The 22,126-nt window shown below is 41.9% G+C and overlaps 1 protein-coding gene across 1 annotated transcript in view; it reads right to left on the reverse strand.

Annotated features, from left to right (window-relative positions):
- The window catches only part of CSPP1 (centrosome and spindle pole associated protein 1), a 2,775,649-nt gene that overhangs the window by 1,528,018 nt on the left and 1,225,505 nt on the right, over nucleotides 1-22,126 (reverse strand). The window contains exon 12 of the mRNA XM_044066267.1: nucleotides 17,578-17,725. Coding sequence (XP_043922202.1) covers nucleotides 17,578-17,725 — 148 coding nt within the window. The remainder of the gene's footprint in view (nucleotides 1-17,577; nucleotides 17,726-22,126) is intronic.

Below are 22,126 nucleotides of genomic sequence, written 5' to 3' on the forward strand. Positions count from 1 at the left end.
AGGTTAGTGGAGCATTGTGGGTAAAGGGAGGAGCTTGAAAGTTGGATTTGAGAAGCTGGGAAAGCAGCAGAGTTAGATCAGAGGTCAGATCAGAGACCCATCAACTGAGGAATGAAGGAAAATGACATCAGATTTATTTTCTTCCTAGCCACACTTGCCTTCAGTGTTTGCCTTCAGTTTGGTTTGCTTTTCCACTGTTCTTTGCTGTTTGGTGTGACAGTTGCTAAAGACTATTGACAGCTGGGGAAAGAGTCTGCAAAGAAAAGGCAATTATCCAAATATGGAAAGATGTGAATGCCTCAAGTCTGCAATAAGCAATTACTAAACCCAAACACTTTGTGAATATCCTTAGTGCAGTGGAAAGTTCAAAGGGTAAAAAAGAGAACTGATAATGCACATCAAACACATAAAATCTTAAATGTCTAAACAGCTTCACAACGGGAATGGGAGAAGCATCCATTTATGTCTAACCTCACTATGAAAGCTGGAGAAGGGAGCAGAGGTACAAGGGAATGGAAGGAAATCATTCTGAACTTTTGAAATTTGAAATCTTGACAAAAAGACTTAGAAAGAAAATGTCCAGCATAGGCTTCCATGATACTCTTTCCTTTTTCATTACCAGAAAAATCTTTGACTAAAACCCTTTGTCCATATGGTGTTGCGGGTACTGGTTCTATTACTCCCTGAGCAAGCATCTGATGCAAAATGGGAAGAAACAAGGAGACTTGGTTCACACCCCAAGGACGAATCCCCTGGAGCAGGAGGAGGAATTTGCATGGTCAAGTGTACCTCTGTTGACTTTAATTTAAGATCCATTTATCTGTCACAATCTGGTACTACAAGGGAAAATGAAGCTTCAAGGATACAGACAGGTTTACTAGGGTTGAAGGAGGTGGGGAATGAACAGGCTAAATAGTCATGCTGACTGGGAGGACTGCCCTTTATGTTTTAGAGGCATCTCCTTTCTTTTTGAAGCCTCCTGGCCGTTCTTTTTAAACTCCTGTTTAACGGCTCCTTGCTGCTTAAATGTACTTGCTTTATAAAAGGTGGGCTGAAATATTTGATTCATCCCTTAAATCAACTATGTCTATTCATCAAACTTCTTGAGCACCTCAGCTGCAGAACGGCCATTCAGAACTTCATTCGTCTAAGAAAGAATTTAACATTTCAGTTTTAACATCTTCAGGAAGGAAGGTTTTAAGAATGAAACTAAGCCAATCTTCTCTCTAGCAAGCGAGAAAGTAGCAACTCTGGTAGAAGAATCAGCATCATCATAAGCACATTTTTAAACATGCTTAGCAACTTGAGCAGCAAATGTTAGTGAGGCATTCAAGGATTTTTTTTAATCTCAGAAAGAAGGCAGATTAATAACTAGTTTTTGCATGTTCTCAAAAAAACAAATACTTTAACATGTGAACCTAACGGTTTAAAATCATGAAAGACAAAGTAGCAGAAGAAGAAACTTTCTTCCTCAACTTGTTGAAAGCTTGCCCATCATTGTCAGAAGGAATGAGGTTAAAAGAAGTTATGTACTTACCATAACGTTCCATTTGTGTTGCCCATTTTCATTCTTCCTCAATGATTGGGTTCCCACCTTGGATCCAACTTGGCTGCTTTTTTACAGCTTGTGAAACAATGAAAACTCGAGCTCCTCTCTTACCCATAATGCGTTAGTCCCCTACCATACATCAGATCTTGTTTGGTAACTTTAGTGAATAAAGGGAAATTATCTATACCAGTAGCTAGAGGCTCAAACAAAGGAACACTACTTCCTTAAGCATCTTGTGATCCTTCCAGAACTGGTAGGGGGTTGGAGGGAAGCTGAGGAAGAATTAAAATGGAGAACAGAGATGGAAAGTTATGGTAAAGTACATAACTTCTTTTTCGGATGTTGTAATTTTCATTCTTCCTCAACAATTGGGACAGAGTCCCCAGCTACCTCAATCCTGGAGAACTTGAAGGATGCTCCTTAGCACCTCTGAGCCAAAGGCTGGTTTTGCCCTAGAGATCAGATCTAATTTGCAATGAGCAATAAATACATGAGCATTAGCCGAAGTTGCAGCTGCACAAATATTGCCCAAGGAAAACCTGGATAGAAATACTGAAGAAACTACCACAGACCTGGCGGAATGAAGTTTTAGAGGTTTTGGCAAAGACAAACTCAATTTGTTTTAAACAAAAGAAGTACAATCTAATTGGCTAAGGTCACTTTGGTAATTGGTTTGCCCAATTTTGTGTCCGAAAAGGAGACAAATAATTTATCTGATTTCCTGAAAGCTTTTGTTCTCTGAAGATAAAAACATAACTGTCTGTGAACATCTAACAAGTGCAACATATTCTCTCGTGTGTGAGAAATTTGGAAAGAAGACAGGAAGATTGATAGTTTGATTAATATTGGATTCTGACACCACCTTAGGAAGGAAGGATGGGTTGGTTCTTAAGAAGACCCTGTCCTTATGGAAAAATCAGAAAAGGAGGCTTAGAAGATAGTGCTTGAAGTTCTGAGACTCTTCTAGCAGAGGTAATGGCCACTAGAGAGAGTATTCTAGGTTAAAAAGTTTAGCTCACACTTGTCCGATGGTTCAAAGGGAGATTGGGTCAAGGACTGTAACACTAAATTCAAATCCCATGGGAAAGTGGACTCTCTAAAGGGAGGTCTGAGAAGAAAGGTGCTCCTTATGAAGGCCTTACAAAGTTTGGAAGAGGCTAAAGATGAATTATTGATTCTTATGTGAAAATTAGAAATGGCAGCTAATTGTACCTTAACTGTTGAGGAAAAAATTCTCTATAGCCAAACGTTGAGCAAAAGAACAAGTGACAAACCAGCAGGATAAAAACAGAATAAACGCCTTAATCAATTAAAGTCCGGTCCCGGCGCGGCTGATGTCGCACTTCACCCGTCATCTCTGTTGGCTCAGTGTTTCTTGCCCCAGATGCCAGTAGCCCTCTTTGAAGGCTAAATTCTTTCTGTTTTTTATCCTGCTGGTTTGTCACTTGGAAAGCATTAAAGCATTTGGACCTTTGCTCGTGTGTTCTTTGCTCAACGTTTGGCTATAGAGAATTTTTTCTTGGTTTGTTCACTTTGGATTATTTAACTGTTGAGGAACTAACTCCCTCATTAAAACTTGTAGCTAAGAATTCCAGAACTTTGGGAATTGATGCAGGAAAAGGGTTAATATGTTTTTGCTGTGCCCAAAATACAAATCTTTTCCATTTGCTTTTGTAAAGTTTTCTAGTGGAAGCATTGTGGGATAAGAGAATGTGAAAGATGGGAGAGGACAGCCTAGGCTGTCTAGCTTTCAAGCGGAATTAGAGAAAAGTACAGTTTTGTACCTACCATAAATGTAGATGTCCGAACTGGATAGCATCTGCAGTCATAACAACTGGGTTGTCCTGTCGTCAGGCAGCCCTTCAGTCGGCCGGATTCCAAAGTCCGGGTCCGGCTTCGGCTGATGTCGCACTTCACCCGACGTCATCTCTGTTGGTCTTCGGGTATAAAGGCATCAGCCGACGCCATTTTCCTCAGTGTTTCTTGCCCCAGATGCCAGTAGCCCTCTTTGAAGGCTAAAATTTGGATAGATGCCAATGTTTCCAAAAAGATAGAGGTAAACACAAAAATAAGCATGTATGTACATATATACCAACAAATACACCATAAAAGACTCCCCCCCACCAGCTAGCTATTAGGAGGGTAAACACCCTAGGAGTACCACAGAGGGGAAGGAGGGAGGGTAATCCTGACTGCAGATGCTATCCAGTTCAGACATCTACATTTATGGTAGGTACAAAACTGTACTATGTCCTTCATGGATGCATCTGCAGTCATAACAACTGGATAGAATACCATAGCCAACTAGGGGAGGAGGATAAAACTAGATTATGGTGTGTTTAGGATCCCTTGCAGTACAGCAGTGGCAAACCCTGCTCGGGATCTGGAATATAGAGGCAAATTATAATGCTTGGCAAATGTATGCACGGAGGTCCAAGTAGCCGCCTCAATAATGTCTTTGGTTGCCACTCCTCGTAAGAAGGCTGTGGTAGTGGCTGTTGCCCTTGTAGAATGAGGTCTTATGTTCTGTGGAATTGGTTTTCCATGGAAGGAGTAACAGAATCGTATGCAATTTCCTATCCATTTGGAGATTGTCTGCTTGGAAATAGCTTTTCCTTCCCTTCCTGTTGCATAGGCTACAAAACGTTGGTCAGTCTTTCTGCTACTTTTTGTTCTGTCCAAGTAGTAGCGTAGCTGTCTATGTACATCCAAAGTATGCAGTATTCTTTCCCCTCTGTTTTGTGGGTTGGGAAAGAAGGTAGGAAGGTGGATTGCCTGGTTTAAAGACACTCTGGATACCACCTTAGGCATAAATGTAGGATTAGTCCTCATGGACACTCTATCTTGGTGGAAGATTAGGAAGGGTTGCACTGCCATTAAGGCCTGTAGTTCTGAAACCCTCCTTGCTGAAGTAATTGCCAGTAGGAAAGCAGTTTTCCATGACAGGTGTTGTAGGTCTGCTGTTGCTGCTGGTTCAAAGGGTGATAGTGTCAACTTTTCTAGCACAAAGTTTAAGTCCCAAGCTGGTAAAGGTGGTTTCCTTAGAGGTTTTACATTCTTGATTCCTCTGAGGAACTGCCTGAGCAAAGGATGCGAAAAAACAGGTGGATCAAAGCTGTATTCTGCTGAAATAGCTGATGCATGTATCTTGATGGAGGAGTAGGACAGGCCTGAATGAAGAAGTTCGGCCAGATACTCCAGAATGTTAGGCATATCTACGTTTGACACATCTTTTCCTCTTTCAGTACTCCAACTGACAAACCTCTTCCATTTTCCAGCATAGTTTCTTCTTGTTGAAGGTCTGCGTGCTTCAAGAATAATGTCTTTAACTCTTTGGGAAAGTTCTGGATTAGCTGCTGCTATGTGATGTTCCATGCAGTCAGTTGCAACGTTTTTAGGTTTGGATGCATGATGTTGTAGTTGTTCTGAGTTAACATCAAAGGCATCAGGGGTATTGGCCACATATTGTTCCGAGACATGCTCCTCAGCAGTGGGTACCAGTGTTGTCTTGGCCAGTTTGGAGCTATCAGGATTATCCTTGGACGTTCTTCCTTGATTTTTAGTAACACCTTGTGTATCAAGGGAAGAGGTGGGAATGCATATGCTGTTAGGCCTTTCCAGCTGAAGGAGAGCGAATCCACTTTCCATGCTAGTGGATGGAATGTCCTTGTGCAGAATTTTTTGAGCTGGTGATTGAGAGGTGATGCGAATAGGTCTATCTGAGGCATTCCCCATTTCTTTGAGATGGTCTTGAAGATGTCCGGGTGCAGCTTCCATTCGTGGGCATCCGATGTGGTTCTGCTTAATATGTCTGCTAGAGTATTCTCTTTTCTAGGTACAAATATTGCCTGTAACTGGATGTTGTAGCTGAGTTCCAGGGTCCACAGCTCCAAAGTCATTCTGCATAGGGGGTATGAATGAGTGCCTCCCTGTTTGTTGATGTACCACATGACTGTGGTGTTGTCTGTCCTTATCATCAACTGGCCCTCTGAGAAATGGTCTGAACTTTTGGATTGCCAGTTTTACTGCCAGCATTTCTTTTAGGTTGATGTGCAGGTGAAGTTGATCCTGTGTCCACAATCCGTGCACGCATTTGTCCAGCATGTGGGCCCCCCATCCTAGGTCTGAAGCGTCTGTTGTGATGGTCTGGCTTGCTTGACATCTGCGAAAGGGTAGCCCTGGGTTTGACTGGCATGCCTGAGCCCACCATAGGAACTCCTGTTTTAAGCATGGAATTAGTGGGATTTCTGTTTCTAGGCTGTGTCTGTGTTGGGACCATAGATTCTTTAGGTACCACTGTAGTTTTCTCATATGTAGTCTGGCAAGTGGGACCAAGATTATGCATGATGCCATGAAGCCCAAGGCCTGCAGTACTTTTCTTGCTGTTAACTTGTTCAGTTTTGTTAGTGCCAAGAAGTAAAGAGGGAGTTCTTTTGTTTTTCTGTAGTTAGGAATGCCATTTGTTTTACTGTGTCCAATTCACCAAGAATGTCCTTGTTTGGGATGGTATCAGCCTTGACTTTTGTAAATTGACTGTGTATCCCAGTGCTTGTAGCAAGTAAATGACCCTTTGTAAATCTGTTGTCAGCTTGCTTTTGTTGTCCCCTTGTAGCAGGCAGTCGTCCAGGTATGGGTAAATTTGAATTCCCTGTAGTCTGCAATGGGCGATTACTGATGCCAGGCATTTTGTGAATACTCTGGGCACAGTAGATAAGCCAAAGGGCAATGCTGAGAATTGATAGTGCTCTGATCCTGCAAGAAATCTGAGGTATCTTCTGCAGATTGGTCGAATGGGGACGTGCAGGTATGCCTCCTTGAGATCTAGAGTTACCAGCCAACACTCCTTGCCCAACATGGGAAGAAGTTGCTGTAGGGTCAGCATTTTGAATTTTGGGACAATGATGTAAGTATTTAAGGTGGACAGGTCCAGAATTGGTCTCCAACTTTTTTCCTTTCTTGGAACTAGGAATAATGTGGAGTAGAACCCCTTTCCTTGCTCTGCTGTTGGCACTCTTTCCACAGCTCTCATTTTTGCTAACTGCATTATCTGTTGTAGAGCCTCTGTTTTTTGATTTGGAGGTAGATTTGGCATTCCTCTTTTGACTGGTAAAGTGTGGAAGTGGAACCGGTAACCTTGATCTATGGTTTGTAAAATCCACTTGTCTTTTGTTATATAGTGCCAGTTCTTTGAAAATAAGGTTAACTTTCCGCCTAGAGGAGCTGCTATTTGTTCCCTGGTAGGCGGATTTAGGGTTAAGTCACTGTGGCTGTGTTGATGTAGTGGCAGAGGTGGTGTCTGTGCCTCTGTTGTTACCTTGCCACTGTCATCCTCTGTAGGCACCTCCTCTGGATTGGTTTCTGCCTCTGGAACGTCTATTCCTGCCCCTTTGAGATCTTGTGGAGTCAGGAAAGGACCAATTTTTGGCAGGCCAGTTCCTGCTAAACCTGGGGGGTTGAACCTGCAAGAAATCTTTAACCGTTTGAACAGATTTTGCCTTTTCTTCCATTTTCTTCATAACCTGCTGGGCAGGTGTACCAAACAAACTTGTCTTATCCATAGGAGCATCTAGCAGCTTAGCTTTAACATGATCCGGTAGAGCTTGCTCCTTTAGCCAAGCATGCCTTCTTATCACTGTGCCAGTCATGGCTGATCTAAATGAAGCCTCCAGTGCATCATAGCCACATTTTAAGGAATGGTTACTAACCTGTTGTATGTTATTTACCATTTCTAATACATATTTCTTATCAAGAGATTCATCAGTGGTTAGCTTTTTAGTTAACTGATCAAGCATAAACTCTTGGTATTGTATCATGTGAAACTGACAGTTTAAAGCTCTAGCTGAGAGAGTAGCTGAAGTGTAGACCTTTTTGCCCCATCTGTCTAATGACCTTGCTTCCCTTTCAGAAGGAATAGGGTTCTTAGCTATGGTCGCGGCTACTGCCTTGGGACCCTGGGATATAGTTTCGGGGTCTGCAAGTGGGGCCTTGTAAAGGTGGTGATGAGTGTCTGGCACCCTGTAAAATCTGTCTGGTTTGGCAGGGGCTGGAGGTAAAGAATCTGGTGCGGAGCAGACATCATTGAAAGCATCATCCACCACAGAAAGAACAGGAGGTATAGCTAAGGGCCTGTGCTGTGGAAGGTGCAGAAAGGTCCTAAGTCTTTTTCTGAAGTCTGAAAAATCCTGTTGCTGCCATTGGAACTGCTCTCGCATGGCATGTAAGGTTTCCCCAAAGGAGAATTCTTCTGGGGGGGAAGCAGCTGGAATGGATTCTTCAGCATCAGAGTCTTCAAAACTGGAGAAAGGAGCCTCTGGCTGGTCAGTTATGTCTGATTCATCGGCAGAATCATCAGAGGACACTGGCTCAGGGGGCTCTGCCCTAGGTCTCTTCTCTGGGGGCTGAGAGGCCCTGTCTGGGTGAGATTGAGATCCTCTAATTAATGAAATTAAATCTTCTGCCAGAGTAAGCATTTGAGAACTAGAGGAGGGCCTGGTAGTAGGGGGTTTAACAGGCACTGTTTTAGTAGTCTTGGCTGCTTTAGCCCTGGCGAAGGCCTTAATGGACATGGCTGCTGGAGGCCTAGCAGCACCACGTGCTGGGGTAGAGACATCCAAGGGAATGGTGTCTGATAAGTCAGTGGCAACCACCGTAGTGGATAAAATTTCTGAGGCCGATTCAAGGGTGGTAGCAGGGGCCTCAGTTGTAGAGATAGATTCAGCTGTACTTTGATCAGTTTTCTCGGTTTCGGCCGAAACCGAGACACTCGTGGTTTGCTTAACCATGGTTTCGGCCGAAACCGCGGACCGCGAGTGTCGGTCTTTATCTTTGCGTTTTTTGGTAGATTGGGTAGTCGGAGGATCCGACGGCATAATGTACGCAAAAACAGAACCGAAAAACTGTTCAGCAAACTCCGACCGACGCCTAAGCGTTCGTCGGTTGAAGGAAGCACAGGCCGAACAGGCTGCTACGTCGTGGGCTGGGCCTAAACAAGGCAGACAATAAGAGTGGAAATCTTTATGAGGTATTTGTTTCCCACAGGTTAAACAATTATTAACTTTTTCTGACATCGGCTGAGGCAAGAAAGAGTCCCCAACGGGGTACTTAGCTTTAGAAGTCTTCGAAGTAGTATTCGGTAGAAGTAATCTCTGGATCCGACCGACCGGCACTTGCGAACAGCTTCTGCTTCGGGCGCCACGCGGCAAGAAAGACTGGGGAAAATGGCGTCGGCTGATGCCTTTATACCCGAAGACCAACAGAGATGACGTCGGGTGAAGTGCGACATCAGCCGAAGCCGGACCCGGACTTTGGAATCCGGCCGACTGAAGGGCTGCCTGACGACAGGACAACCCAGTTGTTATGACTGCAGATGCATCCATGAAGGACATCCATGCGGTCAATTTTAGGCTTAGAAAGGTTGGTGAAGGAGATGAGGCCATAGAAAAGGAAACCAAATTTGACGAGGCTAATAAGGTGCAATGAGGATGATTGTGCTCTTCAATCATGATGCTTTCTGAAGAAATTTGGGGATTAGAGGTACCGGGAGAAATGCATAGAGGAGACTGGGGGAACAATCATGGAGAAAAGCGTCATTCAGTGACTCCACCAGTTGCGGGGATCAGGGCAATGAACCTGCTGCACTTGTTGAGGGGAGATGCAAAAAGATCACAGCAAGGTTAGCTCCATCGATGGAAAATCTTTTCCGCCATTTTCATGTTGAGAGACCACGCCTGAGGTATTAGAATAGACCTGCTCGCATCGTCTACCATGCAGGATTTCCTGGGATGTGCACTGCTAATAGAAATCAATTGGATGAGATCGCCCACCGCCAAACTCTCAAAGTTCATCAACAAAGGGGGTGAGATTTGGTTCTTCCTTGCTTGTTGATGTACCAGACTACCGACATACTGTCCATCTGAAATGCAATGGTTCCAGAAGGGAGTGCGTCTTCAAAGGTCTGCAATGCTAGGAGTACAGCTCTCATTTCTAAGACATTTATATGTGCATTGGCCTCTTTGGGAGTCCATGTGTCTCTTTCTCAGGGGAACTATCTCCACGTGTATCCTGGAAAGGACCATGAGACTTCCTGAACTACATCTTTTTACCTCCCTGTTGATTCTTGGAAAAGGTCTGTTGAGAGGTTGAAAAACATATGCCCACAGCAGATGGGGTCTTTCCTTCCTTCTCACACCTGGAGGGAGAGTCTTTCACTGTGGGGCCAAAAAAGGAAGAACCGTCAAAAGCACTGAAAAGACGACTTAAAGGGTTCCGAAAAAATAACACAGGCGCATCCAGGCATGCCTCCTGATGGAAATGCCTGAACCTGCAGCCCTTGAAGTGCCTTCTGCAGCATGCAAGATGAATTTCACGGACGAATTAGCAATAGACTGAAAGACAGCCAATCGTGAAGCCACATAAGTTTGAGCCTCTGCAGTAGTGGTCCCTGAAAGGGAGTTTGAAATTTCTTTAATTGAGTCCCTTTGCAACCTCATGAAATGTTCTAAATAGTTCAGCAATCATAAAGTGAAAGTCGCCTGAAGCACACACACACTTCCCAAACCTATCCAGAGACCTAGATTCTTTATTGGAGGGGGGGGGGGTGGACAGTGGAACTCAGTTCCTTTTTTTTTTGCAGCTGCCGCCACGACCATGGCTGTGACCAGTACTCCCTTATTCCAATGGTTTCCCCATACTGGTGGAGGAAGACTCCTGTCTGGTCTCTTGGGGATTGGCTCAACTGTATGAGGTTCCTTCCACACCTGCCTAGAAACCAAACTGGTGGGCAGAGTGACCCAGGAGGTAGATAGGCTAGACGTGAAAGCTTCCAGAAATACCGGCTTTTTGGGAGATGGGTTTTGAGCACACCAACCACTCTTCTGCTGTAGGATCTCAAGGATGTCTCCAAACGAAACGTCATCAGATGATGATTTGGGGAAACCCTTCTTCACCAAAGTCAGTATCCTCGGTGACCGCCTCCTGGGGGAGTCCAAATGCCTTCTTCTTGCACATCTTCTTCCAAAGGACTTCTTCAGTGGGATGATCCAGAGAGGTATTAGAAGAGAGAATGATATCCGGGTGGGTGGTCTGGAAGCTTTGGGCTGGCTATCTGAGTGATGTAGAATGCTGAGGATCACAGGGAAAAGACAGCTGGGATTGTTCAAGGTGGATCAGAGGGGGAAGGATCCACCTGACCGGCCCACCAGCCTCCTCCACTTTGACAGCTGCCCGTCTGAAGAGGAAGCCTGAGTCAAGCTGTCCAATGTCAAAGCTCCAAGGGGGTGAGAGAGTTCCAAAACCTTCAAAGTCAACTCCGTCACACTGGATATGACCTGGAAGCTTTGGCTCTGATAGCTGCCCACATCCCAAAGATGATAGAGCCTGTGCACTCAGAGTAACTGCCAGATCCAAAGAGAAAAATTCTTGTCAGATCTAATCCAGATGGACCTGGAATACTCGGATCAGAGGACTCTAATCCCACTGTGTGGGTTACAGGAGGATTAGCAACCAGTGGAGTAGTTGATGGGACGATTTTCCTGACCTGAAGGAATAGTAACTGTGTAAACTCCCTTCTGAAATTGCTCCGTAACTACTTTCCTCACCATCCTTTCCAGATAGGTCTCTGTGATACTTCTGGAGGAATGAGATGCAGTACTGAAGAGCACCTAGAGTGTCTCTGAAGAAAGGGGGAGGGCACCTTAGACAGTACTGCATACACAGAGTAAATATACAGTCCTAGACAGATACTTCAGATCAGGGACTTCGGATCCATGGTACTTTTCTTTGGATCGGAGGAAAGACCTGCCATCATTTTGATCAGATCCAAGGTTGGCCAGATCGCAGGTGATGTTGGATCTGATTTGGTTTTCTTTTTCTTCGGTTCAGAAGAGGAAGGAGTAGAGTCAGAAGATCTGGACCTTTTTGATGGGTTCCTAGAGTTAGCTTTAGGAGACTGAACTCCAGCGATGGCCTGAGAAAAGGTACTTGGCAAAAATCCTTTCAATATCAATTTATTTCACCTCTGAGCAAGAGCTCTTGGGTTAAACCCATTACAAAGATCATAATCCTTATCTAAATGTTAAGCCTCCAAACAGTAAATGCATAGGGAATGAGCATCAGTAAAGGGCATTTTGTACCCACAGTTCTCACACTTTTTAAATCCTTTTTCTGACATATCTCTAAGGTTAAGCAATCAGATATCTAGTTTAATAATGACTAAAACACTGGAGAAACAGCATAGAAGAAATACTAACAATCTTTTTTTTTAAATCAGAAATAGAAAACACCCTGAGAAGACAGAGGGAAATAAGGGGGTAGGGAAAGGGCCTACCAACAATGTTAATAAAAATATATCCACGAGTGTAATTATAGTAATTAAAGATGAAAAGGAACAAATACAATGACGGAAATCAAGAAGTTATTAACTAGGATAAGGTTTATAACAATTCAAGAGAAATTTTGAAGAAAAACACTTATCTGTTAAACCAACACTTAAGAGCAGTTGTCAACCACATCTGGTCGCGAAAGCGGCAAACAAGATCTGAGGGGAGTTAGGCTTGGTGCATTAAGGGTAGGAAAGGAGCTCAAGAGTTTGTTCGTCTCCATGAGCTGGAGTAACAGCTGAGTCGGATCCAAATCCCATAAGTTTTATTTATTTTATTTACTTGCATTTATTTACCGGGAACGTCCATTGGGCCAAAAAGTGCCCATTTTCAGTTGAGGCTGTGGGAGAAAAGTTCCACAATAATTTATACAATACATACATTTGATAAAACTTAATTGGCAAATACAATAAACTTTAAACAATAATCAAATATTTTAACAAAGTAAGAAGGCAATGGAGATTGCACATAAATCAACTGACATTACATGTATACAAAGATACAGAAATAGATTATCATTCAGGGATAAAGGTGTGGTTTTAGGAGGTAATATAGGATGGAGATAAGGAACAAGGGGAATAGTAGTAGGAGAGAGATAGGAACAAGCACAAAGGCAAGAAAAGAGATGCATAGCTAGTGGATCTAAATGAAGGTGGAAGAGTTCCATAGTCTAGCAGTGGAAAAGGAGTGGAGCATTTGACCAGTGGAGAGGTTTGGGCTTTCTACTTGCGAAAGTATTTGATTTTCATAGTGAAAAGGTCTGATTAGGGTGGAATAGTGTTAATAGAGAAGGAAAGGGCAGGGCAGGTGGATGGATTAAATGTCATTATTAGCAGGAAGAAGAGATTAACTTACCAGGTTCATTGGACATATTAAGTAATGGCAGAGGTGGAAATTTTGCAGTTACATATCCTGTTAACGAGGAAGTAGTTCTGAAGAGCATTTTTAAAGTGGTAAAGATTTTGTTGAAGTTGGATGGGTACTGGGTAGGGTGTTCCATTTTTTGGCCATGTTCCATGAGTACAATAACTGTCCTGCTGGAATTTTGGGTTTATGGACTTGAAGCAGCTGCTGTTCAGATAGCAGAGACCTAGCTGGGTTGTATAGGGAGAATAGAGAGTTAAGCACAGGGCAGTCTTGTGGTTTGTAAATAAGTTTATGAATAATTGTGAGCTGGAGGAATAGCAGGTAATGAGGAAGTTCGGGCTATTGTAACTTATTTAGGGCAATACAGTGGTGAGTTGAGTGGCAGGTGCTAGAAGCAAATTTAGCAGTCTTATTGTAGCATGTTTCTAGTTTTGACAGTACGGAAGATTGCAGATTGGTTAATAATGCTGCACCACAGGTTAGAGAAGGCAAAAGGTATGCCTGTGCAAGAGTTTGTTTAGATGGAAGAGAGAGAAACTTACTGCGTCTATAAAGCAGTCCTAGCTTCTTGTGGGTCTTAGAGATATTGTTTTGAATATGCAACTCAAACTTAAGATTTTCATCAATTATGATCCCCAACAATTTGGTGTGATGCACTATCTCAATTTTTGTAGAGTTGATAGAGTGTATGCTGAGGTTGGGTTTATCTTGGGTGTGAAAATCATGATTTTTTTTTTTTTAGGGTTAAGAGAAAGATGATGATTGTGAAGACATGTCTCCACAGTGGAAAAAGCTGCCTGGGCTTCTTGCTGAAGTATATTTGCACTGGAAGCAGAACAGACTATGGTGGAGTCCTCTGGGATAGCCAGGTGTAGATTATTTATAAAAATATTAAATAACAGGGGGGCCCAAAACAGAACTCTGGGGGACACCTTTGGGGTTAAGATGATAGGAGGAAATGGCATTTTACCATTTAACAGCATGCTCTCTACTGGAGAGATAGCTTTTAAACCAAGTGTTAGGGGAGATAAGCCTATGCTTGCTAGCTGAGATAGGAGGATAGTGTGTGAGATGGCGTCAAAGGCTTTTGACAGATCTAAGAAAAGGGCAGACACAATGTGTCCCAAGTCCCTAGCTTTAACTATGTCTAGGATGGAGATCAAAACAGTAGAGGTGCAGTGACCTGGATGGAAGCAGTGCTGAGCAGAGGAGATCTTGTTCTTAAGGAGGTAATCTAGTAGTTTTTGTGCATATTTTTCAAGAAATGAAAAATGGAAAAAGGACGTTGAGGAATGAATGAAAATTGACAACACCTGATGCACAGTTTCTTAGCAAACATTTTAGTCAAACAAAAGTTTTCCCAGAAAAGTTATTTTAGTGGAAGATATCCCATCCAGTGGGGAACATTTCTGCCCAGACTTGAAGAGGCATCAGTTCCACGGGACCCACCAAACGATCTCTCTCCAGCAGGAAAAAAGCTCTGAAGAAACTGGTGCTGTAACTATCTTTATATGGAGCTTCCTTCAAGCCCCTGACAGAATAATAGGAAGTTGGCTTTGAAAGCTGGGCAATGGCAAGGTACAGAACCCAAATAAGCTTAGGCTATTGCAACAGTGATCTAAATGTTCAACATTTTTCACAGTGCTTCCACATAAGAACTGCACTGAGGTAGTTAAAAAAAAAATTCAAGGCCATGGAAAATTCTACCAATCACATAAAAATACACACAACAGTATTGGACATATTTCTTAAAAATAACTAAAAACAACTACTTTCATTTTAACCAGAGATGGTATAAACAAGCAAGAGTAAATTTTGCAGTAATAGCCCCAAGCATGGCAAACACCACCTAAGCAAAGTTGGAAAAAAACACTATCTGCAATTCTGAGTATTTCTCTTATATGAAATGTCATCACTTTATCAAAAATATTTTCATTTCATGGATCATCTCCATGGTCAAACTTAAGGAAGTCTTTAATTATAACAAAAATTCCATGAACTTCCTACATTTCATTAGCCACCTACAGCTTTGTAAAGACAAAACTTCTGAATCTTAGCATTTACAAAAGAAGAAAATGATTCTATGTTAAACAAACATATTAATGAAATTTTAAGGAAATCCACACAGGTCAAGCAGTTACTGTATGCAAACAGCATCTACTTAAAATTCATAGAGAGAGATATTATAAAATCACAAGTTATGAGGGACAGCACATGCTTTGGGAGAAATGAGACTTACACAACCTGCGCCAACTACAAAATGACTTTCTAGAAAGGGGACATGGTGAGAATTTGATATAATGGCCTCATTATATCCCTGAAACATAACAACCCTACTTTTTTCAATCCCCCATGGGGGGTGCAAATGAATACAGTGAACTCATAAAATAAAGCTGACACAGAAAAGTGCAAAAGAAGCATTACTTTTATTTTCTCAAAGGACTTTATGGAAATAAAACATGTCATGTGTGAAAACTGAAGCATTATCCATGGAAACAAATCTATTACTAGGATACTTTACCCCAAGCCTACCTTAATCTAGCAAAGGGGTGAAATATTAGGAACTGCATAGAAGGGAAACATTTTGCCCACTATAAGCATGAATGCTGGCACCTTTCCCTCCACATCTCTGGGATGCAGCTGCTATGACTTTATAAGCAAGAGAAATGGTCTTTATTATCCTAGCCCAAAAGAGAGATACAACAGCAATGGAAGAGGTGACAGCAAAAATATGTGTGTAATATACAGGGCCAGCTGCACAGCTTTTAGAGCATTCTACAGATGCAAGACCATTAATACCTTTACGATAAGGGTCATTGAACACTTACCAGACATTTGACTAAAAGATTTTACTAAGCCTCTAACCAAACATTTTGTAAACTGCAGAAACTTTGAGTCATTGTTTTTCCACATAACAGAGAAAGTAACAACTGGACTACCTTCAAGACAACACCGGCTATAATTAAGAAAAAAAAAAGAGTGTGGCAGACTTGTCCAAAAGCTTAGTGACACCCACGACTTGAACAAACATTGCTCCATTAAATGTGAACTTAACTTAGAAATCTGGGCCATAACTTTTAATAACATTTTAGATGCCTTGTTTTTCACAGATCTTCGCCTGCATGCATAATACATTCTTAAGTCATATTATATTCACATAGGATGTCTACATGAGGACCATTAACAGTAGTTAAACATCTTGGGTTTAGAAACTTTCTGAAACAGCATTTTTCAGTTTCATTTTCTGTGCATATGGCAGTAATAATGTAACTACAAAGTATATGTTTTAAAGGTCTCCTTCGATAAGTCACACAAGAATTAAAAAAATAGTTTACATATACTCATTGCTTAATGCTGGTGTATTTGTTGATTTACATTCTTTTGGTCTCAAACTCTAGTTCATCATGTACACATACTTATTTACTGGAGTTAACTTTGTCATTGTACTGTTGCACACCACACTAAACTGTTGATGCCCCATTTAGTTCTGATAATTAGGCAAAAGCACCATACCTATCAACCAAATAAATTTTTCTCTCTTATTTTCGGTATATTCCTCATAAAATTTGTGGTTTTCTGTCAACCTCACTGAGGACTGAATTCACTAAATAATGACAGACATTTAAGTTTCAGACTTCATATCCTTCAAGAAAATGCATGCTAATACAAAACCTATTATCCTAGAAACTTTCAAAGTTTAAAAGCGCAATATTTAAAATATATCCCTGATAATGGGGCCTTTATCCTCAGCATTATTTTCAGCTTTGTCCAGAATTCTTGCACGGAGAGGTTGAGAGGTATAAAAAGCTCCTTAAATTCCTGCTTTTGCTGTACTTGTTTGTATCTGTTCTATTAGCTGTACACTGATGATTTTTCTCAAGGCCACAATTTATCTTATCCTCTATGACAGTACACTCACTCAACCACATTCTTATACTATTATCCAAGGCTGATCTTAGCAACTGGGAGGCCTAGTTTGGCAAGCTGTAGGTCCATTCCCAACATGCAGAGCAAAAATGGAGGGGAAAAAAAAAGAAAAAAGGATCTGTGTCCTGATCTGACATTCCTCAAATATGGAGTAAAACCAGTCATTCTTCCCAATCTATGTTCCAAGCCAAGGAACAAAAAAAAAAAAAACTTTTGTTTTTAAACAGCAGCAAACTGCTTGCTAGATTTGTAACGAGTAGCTGTACAGTTTGTGCCACACATGGAGCACAAAAATACTTCACTTGTTACTGCAAATACAACCTCAGCATTCATTGCTAGATCTCAGTAATGCAGTGAAACATATCATCTCCTGAAAGTACAGCAGCCTATAGCACCCAGTCAGTCTAATCAGCCTAAGGCCGGTCCTGCTCTTATTTTCACAATTTTGAAATGAACAACCATATGCTCTAGTTGCCTTGCCCTCATGCAATGATGTTTTCCTATCCTAACCTGAATCACCCCCTTCCTACAATTTAGTTCTAGCTTCAGACATTTAGACAAAGTTTCAACAGTGTCACACATTTGAGCTTACCCTCCCACCACAGGTTGAGCCCATTTTTGTGTTACAACCTACAGCACACCTGTACTGTTTATTTACCAGAAGTCATACAAACCAAACAGTGCAAGTGCTGCAGGTTTTCACATCATATGATATACAAGGCAGAACATGCTTTAGCCCTGCAATAACAAACTCATTTGTAATGTTTTGCAACTATAAGCATAAAAGCCCAAGTCAAAGCTTTCCAGATATTGTGCGATGAAACATTTCTGAAGCAAGTTTAAAAAAAGAAAACATACTTATCAAATTTCCATGGGCATCTTTGAGAGGAGCTCCTCCACCTCCTTTACCCCATGGATTATAATTTCGCATTTCAGCTTCTAGTTTGGCTTCATATCGCTCCTTTTCTTCACGTTCTTTTTTCTTTTTTTCCTCTTTCTCTTTAATCTAATATAAATTAAAAAAATATGAGAATGAAGACCTGAAATGCATTAGACAAACTTAAATGTGTTGGTTTTGTAGCCTTACACTCATGTTTGTGAATAGATGGATATCGTCATGTCATATGCATTCATTACTTTTGTTGCACCTAATGACATCTCCATTTTCAATGAGGACAACATAAAATCTAATGGGTTCAGTATATTTTTGAGAACAATCATTTCTATTCCACTTCTTATTAATAATGTTATTAACATAACATGTACCATATTACAGAAATGTTACACTATACTTCATAGTGCAGTTCAGTGAGTATTCACCTTATCAGCTGATCTGTACAAGCACTGTCTGTACTGTGTTACTTCCTTGCTTGGCACAAAACCTTTCATTTAGAAACTCTCATGCTCAATGGTGCACACCTCAAACAGGGGTATACAACAAGATGGTGAACAGTAGTCTAAAAGGGTGAGCCAGGCTTAATGCTGTCCAGTTCAACCCCCAAACGATGAGCAAGTAAACCTACAAACAAGAACATAAATTGTATGCCTGCCTGACTTGCAAGAAAATACACCAACTGAAGCTACACAGACCAAATGCATTTGATTAATGAAACTGTACCACATAGAATAATGTTTTTAGAAAAATGCATAAAAGTCCAATATATTCACATTCTGGTAACAGACAATGGATGGGCAGAAAGAAGGTCAGAAGACAAGTACATACCGCAACTAGGTCTTGTCAAACATCAACTGATATGGTGTGTGCTTATTGTTCATTGTATACGACTCCAAAGGCCCTCAGCAGTGGGACACCATTGTGATTAGTCTCAAGGATCATAGTCAGCTCCAGTGGCATAGAAGGTAAAATCCATGACTAAGGACCAAGCAACCTGGGTTCATTTACTGAGTCAGGTTTCTGATGGAGCTGACAGGGAGGATGGATGGGCTCAACCTGGAACATGTGGGTGAAATGAAACCAGCCATATACTGGCATGATCTCTAGGAGCGGCAATGCAAAGCCTGGTTGGGAGGAAGGGGGTGACATCAAGCTCACCAAGGCACTACCTGCTGGCAGCCTTCAATGTGAATATGCAGAAGCATGCATTCAAAGCAGTGTGGCCCTCAGAAGTGACATCGGTCACATTAATCTCCTCCTCCTTTACCAGTGGTGTGGTTGGGCCATCAAAGCACTCAATGTGAGGATGCCAGCAAGTATACAAGAAAGCATCAATGCTGTCTGAACAATGGACAGCTCTCTCCTTGGCAGTCGATGGAAACCTGACAATGTAGAATGAATAGGTCACGTACATCCTACGTTTGGAAGGCAGAAAACACTGAAAAAAATATAACAGTACCATAAAATCCTGCTACAGTGGCAGGAGATGGAAAAAAAAAAGTTACACCTTACCATAACATTCCATTTGTGTTGTTCATCTTCACTAATCCTTGATGGTGGGTTCGGATCCAAACCCTCGGAACCGACTCTGCCGTTATTGTACAGTTCACACTCTCAAAACTCTCGAGCCAGGCTCTACCCATAATGTTCCTCATAGAGATTACCTCAGATCGAGTTTGCCAAATGGCAGAATACACACAAAAATATCAAAAAATTATATATATATATATATATATATATATATATATATATATATATATATATATATATATAGTTCTACCTTAGACGACACGCCGGAACATCGACGGGAAATCGCAAGCCCCAGAAGATCGACAGTTCAGAAGACCGACGCAACGGGCCCCAGAAGATAGACAGTGCAGAAGACCGACCCGACGGATGAAAGCACCGACGCCGAGGATGCCGACATGGGAAAAGGCTGTGTAAGTATGTGGTAGTGATGGACATTAGGGTGCGAGTAAGATAAGTGTGGATATTGACGGTCTGTGGGGATAGGGGTGGGTTAAGTGAGTTAGGGTTAGGGAGCGGGTCAGGTAAGTGTGCGGTAGTGATTGTGTTTGGGTTAGGGGCGGGATAAGTGAGTTAGGGTTAGGGAGCGGGTCAGGTAAGTGTGTGGTAGTGATTGTGTTTGTGTTAGGGGCGGGATAAGTGAGTTAGGGTTAGGGAGCGGGTCAGGTAAGTGTGCGGTAGTGACGGACCTTAGGGTTAGGGTTTGGGTTAGGGTTGTAGGTAGTTGTGTATGTGAGGTTTAGTGTGGGCTTGTAGGGATTTTGGTGTGCTTGTGTTGTGTATGTGGTTTTTGGACAGGGAATGTGTTTTGCTTGTTGATTGTTGTGATTGTGGTGTGTGCAGTGTATGAGGTTTCGTGTTTGTGTACCGTCGGTTATTTCGTTGTCGGGCATGTGGGGTTTCGTGTTTTTGTACTGTCGGTTATGTGGTTTCGGTGATTGCGTTGTTGGTGTTTTGGGGTTTCGTTTATGTCAGGTAGAACCATATATATATATATATATATATATATATATATATATATATATATATATACATATATATACACACACACACATGTAAACATATATACAGATAGACACGAGGTCATCTATGGATTCTTGATGAGAACTGGATCTGAACCGGTGAGGCCTACTAAGAGTTTTAGGTCGGGGGAAGGTGGGAGGGTACGTCAAAGATTGGCGAAGATGAACAACACAGATGGAACATTATGGTAAGACATAGCTTCTTTATCTGATATTGTTAATCTTCACCTAATCCTTGACAGTGGGACAGAATCCCCAGCAACTTGTGTACCTTGGGAGGACTCATGGAAGAATATTTCAAAGTACCATAGAGCCAAAGGATGCTTGACCTCTCGAGACCTGATCTAATTTGTAATGTGCGACAAAGGTATGGTGAGAAGACCAAGTGGCTGCTGCACAAATGTCCTCTAGAGAAGCTCTTGCATGAAAAACTGCTGATGTGGCAACAGCCCTCGTAGAATGAGCTTTAACTGTTATAGATGAAAGAAATGCAGTCCTCTCAACCATTTAGCTAAGGTAACTTTGGTGACTGCACAACCCATTCTTAAGGAAGAGAAAGCCACAAATAATTGGTCAGATTTACGTAATTCTTTAGTTTTATGGAGATAAAAATGCAAATGTCTATGAACATCCAGCAAATGAAGAGCATATTCTCTTTTACTGGTAAAATTAGGGAAAATGATGACAACTGTAAGGTCTGGTTGATGTTGGATTCAGTAACCACTTCTGGAAGAAAGGAGAGATTTGTTTTTAGTTGTACTCTGTCTTTATGAAAAATTAAATAGGATGATTTGCATGATAAGGCCTGTAACTCAGAGACTGCAGAAGTGATGGCCATTAGAAATAAGGTCTTCCAAGTCAAAAATTTTAATTGATAAGAACCAGCTGGTTCAAAAGGGGCTTGAGTTAATACTTGGAAGACCATAGTCAAATCCCATGGAGGAACTGGTTCTTTAAAGGGGGAGTCTCAGCAAGTACAAACATTTCAAGGAGGCTTTGGAAAGTTTATGAGACATTATTGATGAGTCATTGTATCCAGTATGAAAATTAGAGATTGCTGCCAATTGAACTTTTACAGTTGAAGCTAAGGAACCATATTCAAAGATTATATTCAAGAAGTCCAAAATGTGCTCAATCAGGGCATTAAAGGGGTTAAGTCCTTTGTCTAAGGTCCATATGGTACACCGTTTCCATTTCCACAGGTAAAGTTTTCTAGCTGTAGGCTTGTGATGTGCAATAATACGTTGCATGGGTGTTGAGACAGAGGGATGCCTAGCAATCATGGGAATTGCAGAAGCCACACAGCTTGAAATGCTGTAAATTTGGATGAACCATGCTGTCTGGGTGAGTTAGCAGATCTGAAACCAGGTCCAGAGTCCGTGGTTTCTGTAGCAGATGAGGCCAAAGGAAGGGAAACCAAACTTGTTGAGGCCAGAATGGGGCAATAAGGATTATGGTATTCTTCGTCGTTTGGCTTTCTTCAGAAATTGTGAGATTAGGGGAACTGGGGGAAAGACATATAATAGACCAGGTGGCCAACTGTGTAGAACAGCATACCTGAATGACCCCCCCCCCCCCGGTGGGCAAAGTAACTTCTGCGTTTGTTGTTTAGGGGAGAAGCAAAAAGGTCGCAGCAAGGTTGGCCCCATGGATGGAAAATCTTGTCCGCCACTACTGGGTTCAAGGACCACTTGTGAGGCATGAGAATAGTCCTGCTCAATTTGCCTGCTATCACATTGGAACTTCACAGAATGTGCATTGCTGGGAGAAAGCGGTTGGAAGAAATTGTCCATTGGCAAACTCTGAGTGCCTCTCGACATAGTGGATACAATTGGTCTCCCCCTTGTTTGTTGATGTACCAGATTACTGGCATATTGATTGTCTGAACTGCAACTGTCCCTAGAGGAAGGGTATCCTGGAATGCTTGCAACGCTAACAGCACTGACCTCATCTCTAGGACACT

The sequence above is a fragment of the Protopterus annectens genome, chromosome 3.part1 (genome assembly GCF_019279795.1).
Source record: "Protopterus annectens isolate FY-2018-M chromosome 3.part1, PAN1.0, whole genome shotgun sequence".
NCBI classification, from domain to species: domain Eukaryota; kingdom Metazoa; phylum Chordata; order Ceratodontiformes; family Protopteridae; genus Protopterus; species Protopterus annectens.